The 11,810-nt window shown below is 43.8% G+C and overlaps 1 protein-coding gene across 9 annotated transcripts in view; it reads left to right on the top strand.

Moving 5' to 3' along the window:
• The window catches only part of relch (RAB11 binding and LisH domain, coiled-coil and HEAT repeat containing), a 52,292-nt gene extending 48,175 nt beyond the window's left edge, over positions 1-4,117 (top strand). For all 9 annotated transcript variants that reach the window (XM_055881598.1, XM_055881597.1, XM_055881599.1 and 6 more), the window contains 3 exons: positions 347-435; positions 672-742; positions 2,970-4,117. In XM_055881598.1, coding sequence (XP_055737573.1) covers positions 347-435; positions 672-742; positions 2,970-3,090 — 281 coding nt within the window. In that variant the 3' untranslated portion in view covers positions 3,091-4,117. The remainder of the gene's footprint in view (positions 1-346; positions 436-671; positions 743-2,969) is intronic.
• Positions 4,118-11,810: the final 7,693 nt, after the last annotated feature.

Raw genomic sequence — 11,810 nt, forward strand, 5'->3', positions numbered from 1 at the left:
CAGGCTATACGGGGGGTCGCATGTAGCTTTGGTCACAGTGGCTAAACTCCCCACTCTATCAGAGCCTGGGACCGTGACATCATCAGTGTGCGACGAGGCAGTGGAAGTACTGTGGCCCTCTGGGTAATGTAGTCATATAACCTCACTAATCTTACTTGTTTTTAAACTCTGTGTTGTAATATTACTTCACTCACAACGGTTCAGTTGACCAGTGTTCAGTAGTGTTTAACTCTGTTGATGTTTGGTCGTCCAGTATTCAGTAGTGTTTAACTCTGTGTTGGTGGTTGGTTGTTCAGTGTAGGTAAACTTTGTGTTCAGTTGTCCGGTCCTTGACCTCCTGCTCCAGTCATCTCAGAGGAGCTGATGGTGAATCACTTCCTGCCTGGCCTAAGGTGTCTGAGGACCGACATGGAACAGCTATCTCCTGAACACGAGGTACACACACACACACACACACACACACACACACACACACACACACACACGGTAGCTCTCCCAAACCACATCAAATGACCTGTTTCCCATGCCAGTTAAAGACCAGCTGATTCCCAGACCACTTTCCACACAGCGTGATGTTGTATCCAGGAGGGAGACTCACCAGGCATACTTTCCACAGCACAGCAGTCTAACTGGTATCTTTTCCACTGTGTGTGTCTCCTGTCCTGTTGCAGGTGATCCTGAGCTCCATGATCAAGGAGGGGGAGATAAAGGTAGAAAACAGAGGGATCGGACAGGCAGAGGGGTGAGTACTAACGCACACCAGTAAAGCACTACTAACGCACACCAGTAAATCACTACTAACGCACACCAGTAAATCAGTACACAGTCACAGTCCTGTGTGCTGTGTCTGTGTGCTATGTCTGTTTGCTATGTCAGAGCATTCAAAATACACACACACACACAAAACACAAAACTCTACAAACTCTCCTAGTCTTTATCCGCTGGTTTTCATCCCACACCATGAGTGCTGTTGACTTGTTGGGTCACAGTCATATGACCCTCTGGAAGCCTAGCTGCATAAACCATAGAGAAACTGCAGCCTTTAGATTCAGGACAGTGGTGAGGAAGGGAGGCTAGGGGGAGGAGAGCATTGGGACTCAGCCATAGTGTGGGTGGGAGGGGGAGGTTAGGGAGTAGAGGAAATCAACTATTAAAGACTGTTGGACCACAGCCCATAGTGTGGCTGTCTTGTGAACATGTGTTTCTGCCTCATTCAAAACAGAACCGTGTATGTGCTCACACGTGTACCCTCTGAACTCTTCAACTCTGAGGCTGTAGCTTAGCAACACAGTCACACACCCCAATGTCATATTGAGTCTTGTTTTGAGGTTGTTGGTTTAATCATCATGTTTAATTCTAACTTTAGAATCTCTCAGCATCATCATGCACAGTGTTAGAGACAAGAGATGGTTCTGTTTTAGACTCAAAGCATCTATCAACAACCATGTTACTACACTACGGCACTCAACTCCAGCATTTTACATAACTTTAATTTGACTATTGACCATATTTAGTTGAACAGTTGTTCCCCTACAGTTCTTTATCTGCTGTTGTTCAACCAGATTTAGGCAGAGAGGGAAAAAGAGGAACTCTCCTAACTGTCAGTCAGTAGAGACTGTTACTGTTAACGCTTAGGAAAAAGCTTTTCCATTTACCTGTCCAAATATATGGACGGAGAGACTGAAACAAGAGCAGAACAAAGCAAACAAATGAGCATTTGACAGTTAACAACACACTGTCAATCACTCTGAACTGTATGTTTAGGGAGAGAAAGATTGTAGAATTTATAGGGGAAACATTCTGGATGAGTGATACTATACTGATTCTTTGTGTCCAGGCTATATAAGATACAGTATGTGCCATTCTATAGGCTATATAATATATCCCATTGTTATATATATATATATATATAGTTATAGTTATATAGTTATAGTTATATAGTTATAGTTATATAGTTATAGTTATATAGTTATATATATATAGTTATATGGTTATATAGTTATATAGTTATATAGATATAGTTATATAGTTATATATATATATATATATAGTTATATATATATATAGTTATATAGTTATATATATATATATATATATATATATATATATATATATATATATATATATATATATATATATATATATATATATATATAATTTTTTATTTATTTTTATCCACAATTTTTTGGTATCCAATTGAGGCTGGGCCAATTGTGCGCCGCCCCATGGGTCTCCCGTTCGTGGCTGGCTGTGACAGAGCCTCAACTCGAACCCAGAATCTCTAGTGGCACAGCTAACACTGCGATGCAGTGCCTTAGACCACTGTGCCATTCAGGAGACCCAAGATAACCCATATGTACACTCTGGACAGTTTATTAGGTACTTATTAGTTCACCCGGTTCACAAAAATGGTCATGTGGCTTGTTCTAACAAGCAACGACAACAACAACGACAAATCCCGGTTGTGTCATGCTGATGGCAGAGTAAGGATTTGGCGTAAGCAGCATGAGTCCATGGCCCCATCCTGCCTGGTATCAACAGTACAGGCTGCTGGCGGTGGTGTATGGAATGTTTTCCTGACACACGTCAGGTCCCTTCATACCAATTGAGCAACATTGAGCAATGTCTGAACATAGAATCCATGCTCTGAAGAATTCAGGCTGTTCTGGAGGCAAAAGGGGTTCCGACCCAGTACTAGATGGATGTGCCTAATAAACTGTAGCTCTCTGTGTGAGGATGATGGTATGTCTGAGCTCTATAATACATGTACACGTTGACATTTTAGTGATTTAGCAGACGCTCTTATCCAGAATGACTTAGGTAGTGCATTCATCTTAGGATAGCTAGGTGGGACAACCACATATCAGTCGTAGTAAGTACATTTTCCCTCAAAGTAGTAATCAGCAAACTCTGTGCTAGTAGGAGAAGACATGCTGGCCAACGTGTTCATTGTGTTTCTGTTCCTGTAGCTCTGTGTCCATTGCTGCTAGTCTGGTTGGTGAAGACGCTAAAACCAAGTTCCTGAGTAAGATGGGTCAGCTGACCACGTCCGGTGCCATGCTGGCCAACGTCTTCCAGAGGAAGAAATGATCTATCCTTCCGCCGGCTGCCTGGGGCCCCAGCGCACTACATATCCCATGAGCCTCCAGTGTCCGGGAGCGCTGGCCCAGCCACCAGTGATAGGCCAGGTCAGGGTCTCTATTCGAATACCTTCTAGATGCATCCTTCACTCCTCTGTGACTCGAAAGGGGAGAGCTATCTGGCTGAGCCCTAGGAAGGGAGGAAGGAGGGGTGCGCTTTTGAAGTATTCGATCAGGGTCCAGGGTGTATATCAATACTCTGAAGTGACTTCCTCGTCTCAAGGAGAGAAGACGAGATGAGTAGAGGAAGTCATTATAGACTATTGAGATGCACCTAATTGGGTTTGATTTAGAATTTTAGCTTGCGCCATGTCGGCACCAAAAGCTTTATGAATGTTGCAGTCCAGTCTATTTAGAATGTTAGTGGCGTTCTATGTCAGAATGTGATTGTTCCGGAACCTTTTGGTGTCAACATGGAGAGGACTAGCTTACTAACTGACGTCTGTATGTTCATGGCTCTGGGGAATCGCCTACTTGAAGTCAAAATCGCCTGCCTTTATTTCGTCACGTCTCTCTCTCTTTGTTGTTTTGATAGTCTCTATTTTATAACTTATTTATCTCTTAAGACTTTATTCCTCCAAAGAAATGTGCACATCACTTTATCATTCTTTTCTCTTTATTGTGTGTATTTTGATTCAGAGTCGTCTTATTATATATGATGTACATGATCATCATCACTACCATTCATTGGCTTTGTTTGTTTATGTTGGAAATGTGAAGATGAAGAACACTGATTCCCTCGCTCCATGCCTCCCTCCTTCCTTCTTTCCCGGTCTCGTTCTGCCTCTGCGTGTTGCAGTGTCTCGGATGGTTCTTATCTAAAGTGGCTGTTCTGATTTGGGTTTTGTTATTTTCTCTTTGGGATATGCTCTACAAGTAAATAACTGTATGATACACTGAAATGAAAAGGACTGTACCCATATTATTATGTACATTTGAAATTGGTGTCATGAAATAATAAAAGACGAAATAAACAATTGTGTACTTATACAGTTCATTTGGAAAGAATTCGGACCCCTTGACTTCTTCCACATTTTGTTACGTTACAACCTTATTCTAAAATGGATTCAATTAGGGGTTTTTTCCCTCCACAATCTACACACAATACCCAATAATGACAAAGCAAAAACAGGTTTTTCAACATTTTTACAGCTGTATAAACAATTAAAAACAGAAATATCACATTTACATAAGTATTCAGACCCTTTACTCAGTACTTTGTTGAAGCACCTTTGGCAGTGATTACAGCCTTGAGTCTTCTTTGGTATGACGCTACAAGCTTGGAACACCTGTATTTGGGGTGTTTCTCCCCTTCTTCTCTGCAGATCCTCTCAAGCTCTGTCAGGTTGGATGGGGAGCGTCGCTGCACAGCTATTTTCAGGTCTCTCCAGAGATGTTCAATCGGGTTCAAGTCCTGGCTCAAGTCTTCAAGTCCGGGCTCTGGCTGGGCCACTCAAGGACATTCAGAAACTTCCTTCTGGAAGGTTCTCCCATCTCCACAGAGGAACTCTGGAGCTGTGTCAGAGTGACCATTGGGTTCTTGGTCACCTCCCTGACCAAGGCCCTTCTTCCCTGATTTCTCAGTTTAGCCGGGTGGCAAGCTCTAAGAGTATTGGTGGTTCCAAACTTCTTCCATTTATAAATGGAGGCCACTGTGTTCCTGGGGACCTTCAATGCTGCAGAAATGTTTTTTGTAACCCCCCCCCCCCCAGATCTGTGCCTTGTCTCTTGTCTCAGAGCTCTACGGACAATTCCTTCGACCTCATGGCTTGGATTTTGCTCTGACATGCACTGTCAGCTGTGGAGCCTTTCCAAGTCATGTCCAATTGAATTTACAACAGGTGGACTCCAAGTTGTAGAAACATCTCAAGGATGATCAATGGAAACAGGATGCATCTGAGCTCAATTTTTAGTCTCATAGCAAAGGGTCTGAATACTTAAGCAATTTTTAAATATTTTTTTTATACATTTTGCAAACTTTCAAAAAGTATGTTTTTGCTTTGTCATTGTGGTGTATTGTGTGTAGATTGTTGAGAAAATATAAATAATTTAATCCATTTTAGAATAAGGCTGTAATGTAACAAAATGTGGAAAGAGTCAAGTGGCCTGACTACTTTAAGTATGCACTGTACACCTGTCTCTGATGGTTATTGTGCATGTGTGTAAAAATATCCACCATTGCCATACAATACACAGCTCAAAGTTTCAGCAGGTGTTCAGAGTAGTAAAACTAAGCCCTTGGTAAATATACAGAATCCCCCCTCATCTGTCACCCCCCCACACACACAGCCGCTACTACTCTAACTTCAAAGAGCGTTATGTCCCTTTGTCTGTCCATGATTCCAAAGTTCAGTAGATGGGACAGACAGAGTTGCTGGCCCGTAGACTGGTTCAGAGCCATTACAAGTCCTAGCTTCGGTATACAGTGTACTGTAGGGAGTGATCTGTGACGCTACACCCTGTTCTGTCAATATATCACCCTGTCCCCACCCCTCCACAAAGAACAGAATTTGCATATTCACTTTAATATTTAACATTGTTACTGATTACTCACCAGGTGGACAAATAATGTATATATTTTAGGACACTGTACTGCATGGGTAGGAATGGAACATGGAGCATAATAATAGTACACTGAACAAAAATATAAATACAACATGTAAAGTGTTGGTCCCATGTTTCATGAGCTGAAATTAAAGATCCCAGAAATGTTCCATACACACAAAAAGCTAATTTCTCTCAAATGTTGTGCACACATTTGTTTACATCCCTGTTAGTGAGAATTTGATCATTTTGTCAAGATAATCCATCCTCCTGACAGGTGTGGCATATCAAGAAGCTGATTAAACAGCATGATCGTTACACAGGTACACCTTGTGCTGGGGATAATACAAGGTAGCTCTAAAATGTGCAACACAATACCACAGATGTGTCAAGTTTTGTGGGAGTGTGCAATTGCCAGAGCTGTTGCCAGAGAATTTGTTAATTACCATAAGCCGCCTCCAACGTTGTTTTAGAGAATTTGGTAGTACGTCCAACCGGCCTCACAACCGCAGACCGCGTGTAACCAGCCCAGGACCGCCACATCCGGCTTCTTCACCTGCGGGATCGTCAGAGAGGGAGGGTGCCGAGGAGTATTTCTGTCTGCAGTAAAGCCCTTTTTTGGGGAAAAACTCATTCTGATTGGCTGTGCCTGGCTCCCCAGGCCCCTGAAATGGGTGGGCCCACCGATGGCTGCGCCCCTGTCCAGTCATGTAAAATCCATAGATTAGAGCCCAATTCATTTATTTCAATTGACTGATTACCTGATATGAACTGTAACTCAGCAAAATCTTTGAAATTGTTGCATGTTGTGTTTATATTTTTGTTCAGTATACATGGGACTTAAATTGTGCTTTTCAAAGACCTTAAGTTGCTTTACCATTGTAGAAATGAAAAGAAAAAACAGGACTCAAAACAAAACATCAGACTGAACATGAATAAAGTGAGGGGTGGGCTCAAAGAAGGGAGAGAGTTGGGATTTGGATACGAACCCAGTTTAGGGTAAAGGGCGGGATCTGAGTTAGGATACGCACCCGGTGTAGAGGGGTGTGCTTAAGGGTAGGTGTGTTTGAGAAAGAGAGAGAGAATGTGGGTGATTTGCATGAGAGTTCATCTATGTTTGCAGTGTGTCAGAAGAGGTTTTTAAGCCCAACTTTGGTGAATGTTGACTTTCTTGGGGTCCTGTGTTTTTACTTAACTTACTACTGTGTGTGTGTGTGTGTTTGGAAAGGGCCTCAATTGGGACTTCTTAGTCATACGACTGACTTTGGGCGAGTGTGTGTGTGCTGTGGTGACTCAGAAAATCATGTCTGTTTCCAAAGCAAGCAGCAGAAATGGTCTTCAAGTTTCAACCACGGGAACATGGTGCCTCTACGCTGCTGTTTTTACTGCTCTCGTGTGTGTGTGTGTGTGTGTGTGTGTGTGTGTGTGTGTGTGTGTGTGTGCGTGTGTGCCAGTGACACGACTGCAAACAGGATACGGAAGGAACCCTTTGAACTGAGTCCAGCGCTATGGTCACTTTCATGGCAGAAAACACACACACACACATTCAGTGTGTGGCAGACCACTAGAGCACTTATTAATGGAATCCTCCCCTGGCCCTTTCTCCTTTTCTGATTGTCCATGTTTTACTCTCCCTTTATAAGTAGGTTGCCTGTAGCAACATGCATAACCAATGAATTATTTGCTTTTGCCTTTTGGGAAATGTTTCTCCTTACACACACACAGCCAGATGTTTCTGTGGCTTCAGCCATGTCAGAGGCTAAATTGAAGCGTTGAACTGTTAGCGATATGTTTGGAGTTTAAATTGAGGCATTTTATTGCTACACTAGTCAGTTCCAGATCCTAATTTCCCCTCTGCTAACTGTAGGGAGGATCGCCACAAATATGCCTTGCTCAGCGGGAGCTTACGGGAATGGCCTTGGAGAGAGAGAGAGGGGAGGAGCAGGAGAGTGGGGGGAGCAGAGTGAAATACTTCCATTGGCTCTGAGAAGAAAAACATGTTTTAATACATACATTTTATACATAAATATTTTTTTTCTGTCATTATAAAGCTCTCATCAATGAAAGAGAGAAGCTTTGGTGGCATATTAGAAAGACTAAGAACGTACGTTCAAGTGTAGGCTAATAACTCTAACAGAAACAAGATCAACAAATCATCATCTGTATACAAACATACACTGAACCAAAATAAACGCAACAGGCAACAATTTCAAAGATTTTACTGAGTTACAGTTCAAATAAGGAAATCAGTCAATTGAAATAAATTAATTAATATATGGATTTCACAACTGGGAATATAGATATGCATGTGTTGGTCACAAATACCTTAAAACCAGTCAGTATCTGGTATGACCACCATTTGCATAGAGTTTATTTATTTTTATTTAACTAGGCAAATGAGTTAAGAACAAATTCTTATTTACAATGACGGCTACCAAAAGACAAAAGGCCTCCTGCTGGGACGGGGGCTGGGATTAAAAATACAAATAAATAAAATAAAAATATAGGACAAAACGCATCACGACAAGAGAGACAACACAACACTACATAAAGAGAGACCTAAGACAACAACATAGCATGGCAGCAACACATGACAACACAGCATGGTAACAACACAACATGGCAGCAGCACATGGTAGCAGCACAAAACATGATACAAACATTATTGGGCACAGACAACAGCACAAAGGGCAAGAAGGTAGAGACAACAATACATCACGCAAAGCAGCCACAACTGTCAGTAAGAGTGTCCATGAATGAGTCTTTGAATAAAGAGATTGGGATAAAACTGTCCAGTTTGATCGTTTGTTGCAGCTCGTTCAAGTCGCTAGCTGCAGTGAACTGAAAAGACGAGCACCGCAGGGATATGTGTGCTTTGGAAACCTTTTACAGAATGTGACTGGCAGAACTATCAAGGCACAAGGCGAGACCCAAATGCAGACACAGGAGGCAGATGCTTGGAGTCTTACAATGGTTATTAATCCAAATGGGTAGGCAAGAGAATGGTCGTGGACAGGCAAAAAGGTCAAAACCAGATCAGAGTCCAGGAGGTACAGAGTGGCAGACAGGCTCGTGGTCAAGGCAGGCAGAATGGTCAGGCAGGCGGGTACAAAGTCCAGAAACAGGCAAGGGTCAAAACCGGGAGGACTAGAAAAAGGAGAATGCAAAAAGCAGGAGAACGGGAAACCACTGGTTGACTTGGAAACATACAAGATGAACTGGCACAGAGAGACAGGACACACAGGGATAAATACACTGGGGAAAACAAGCGACACCTGGAAGGGGTGGAGACAATAACGAGGAAAAGTGAAACTGATCAGGGTGTGACAAGAACGGGTGGATGATGAGGGCTGCAGTAGGTATCTCAGATAGGGGGGAGTGAGGCCTAAGAGGGTTTTATAAATAAGCATAAAAAAGTGGGTTTTGCGACAGGTATACAGAGATGACCAGTTTACAGATTATAGAGTGCAGTGATGTGTCCTATAAGGAGCATTGGTGGCAAATCATGAATGGTAAAGAACATCTAGCCACTCGAGAGCACCCTTACCTGAGTTGATCAGGCTGTTGGTTGGAATGTTGTCCCACTCCTCTTCAATGGCTGTGCGAAGTTGATGGATATTGGCGGGAACTGGAACACGCTGTCATACATGTCGATCCAGAGCATCCCAAACATGCTAAATGGGTGATATGTCTAGTGAGTATACAGGCCATGAAAGAACTGGGACATTTTCAGCTTCCAGCAATTGTTTACAGATCCTTGCGACATGGGGCTGTGAATTATCATGCTGAAAAATGAGGTGATGGAAGTGGATGAATGGCACGACAATGGGCCTCAGGATCTCCTCACGGTATCTCTGTGCATTCAAATTGCCATCGATAGAATGCAATTGTGATCGTTGTCCGTAGCTTATGTCTGCCCATACCATAACCCCACCACCACCATGGGGCACTCTGTTCACAACGTTGACATCAGCAAACCGCTTGCCCACAAGACGCCTGCCAAATGCCGGTACAGTTGAAACCGGGATTTATCCATGAAGGGCACACTTCTCCATCCTGCCAGTGGCCATCGAAGGTGAGCATTTTCCCACTGAAGTCGGTTATGATGCCGAACTGCAGTCAGGTCAAGACCCTGGTGAGGACAACGAGCACGCAGATGAGATTCCCTGAGACGGTTTCTCACAGTATGCAGAAATGATTTGGTTGCGCAAACCCACCGTTTCATCAGCTGTCCAGGGGACTGGTCTCAGACAATCCTGCTGGTGAAGAAGCCGGATGTGGAGGTCCTCAAATATATATTTTTTTAAATGATCACTTTTTTTTTTGCAGATGTTAATGTGAGTGTAGCGAAATGCTTGTGCTTCTAGTTCCGACAGTGCAGTAATATCTAACAAGTAATCTAACAATTCCCCAACAACTACCTAATACACACAAATCTAAAAGGGTGAATGAGAATATGTACATATAAGTATATGGAAGAGTGATGGCCGAGCGGCATAGGCAAGGTGCAATAGATGGTAAAAAATACAGTATATACATGTGATATGAGTAATGTAAGATATGTAAACATTATTAAAGTGGCATTATTTAAAGTGGCATTGTTTAAAGTGACTAGTGATCCGTTTATTAAAGTGTCCAGTGATTGGGTCTCAATGTAGGCAGCAACCTCTCTGTGTTAGTGATGGCTGTTTAACAGTCTGATGGCCTTGAGATAGAAGCTGTTTTTCAATCTCTCGGTCCCAGCTTTGATGCACCTGTACTGACCTCGCCTTCTGGATGATAGCGGTGTGAACAGGCAATGGCTCGGGTGGTTGTTGTCCTTGATGATCTTTTTGGCCTTCCTGTGACATCGGGTGCTGTAGGTGTCATTGAGAGCAGGTAGTTTTCCCCCGGTGATGCTTTGTGCAGACTGCACCACCCTCTGGAGAGCCTTGCAGTTGAGGGCAGTGCAGTTGCCGTACCAGGCTGTGATACAGCCCAACAGGATGCTCTTGATTGTGCATCTGTAAAAGTTTGTCAGGGTTTTGGGTGACAAGCCAAATTTCTTCAGCCTCCTGAGGTTAAAGAGGCGCTGTTGTGCCTTCTTCACCACACTGTCTGTGTGGGTGGACCCTTTCAGTTTGTCAGTGGTGTGTACGGAACCTAACACTTTCCACCTTCTCCACTGCGGTCCCATCGATGTGGATAGGGGGGATGCTCCCTCTGCTGTTTCCTGAAGTCCACAATAATTTCCTTTGTTTTGTTGACGTTGAGTGAGAGGTTGTTTTCCTGACACCACACTCCGAGGGCCCTCACCTCCTCCCTGTAGGCTGTCTCGTCGTTGTTGGTGATCAAGCCCACTACTGATTTTTGAGTTGGAGGTGTGCTTGGCCACGCAGTCATGGGTGAACAGGGAGTACAGGAGAGGGCTGAGCCTACACCCTTGTGGGGCCCCAGGGTTGAGGGTCAGCGAAGTGTAGATGGCCCATCAGGAAGTCCAAGACCCAGTTGCACAGGGCGAGGTTGAGACCCAGGGCCTTTAGCTTAATGGTGAGCTTGGAGGGTACTATGGTGTTGAATGCTGAGCTGTAATCCATGAACAACATTCTTACATAGGTATTATTTTATGTCCAGGTGGGATAGGGCAGTGTGCAGTGTGGGGGCGATTGCGTCATCTGTGGACCTGTTGGGGGGCGGTACACAAACTGAAGTGGGTCTAGGGTGGCCGGTAAGGTGGCGGTGATATAATCCTTGACCACCCTCTCAAAGCACTTCATGATGACAGAAGTGAGTGCTACGGGGCAGTTGTTATCTTTGCCTTCTTGGGTACAGAAACAATGGTAGCCATCTTGAAGCATGTGGGGACAACAGACTGGGATAGGGAGTGATTGAATATGTCTGTAAACACACCAGCCAACTTGTCTGCGCATGCTCTGAGGACGCAGCTAGGGATGCCGTCTGGGCCAGCAGCCTTCCGAGGGTTAACACGTTTAAATGTTTTACTCACGTCAGCCACAGAGAAGGAGAGGGGGGGCGCAGTCTTTGTTAGCGAGCCGCGAAGGTGGCACTGTATTATCCTCAAAGCGGGCAAAGAAGGTGTTTAGTTTGTCTGGAAGCATGACGTCGTGGGCTAGCGGTTGTGAGGAC

Source organism: Salvelinus fontinalis, chromosome 25 (genome assembly GCF_029448725.1).
Source record: "Salvelinus fontinalis isolate EN_2023a chromosome 25, ASM2944872v1, whole genome shotgun sequence".
Classification (NCBI taxonomy): Eukaryota; Metazoa; Chordata; class Actinopteri; order Salmoniformes; family Salmonidae; genus Salvelinus; species Salvelinus fontinalis.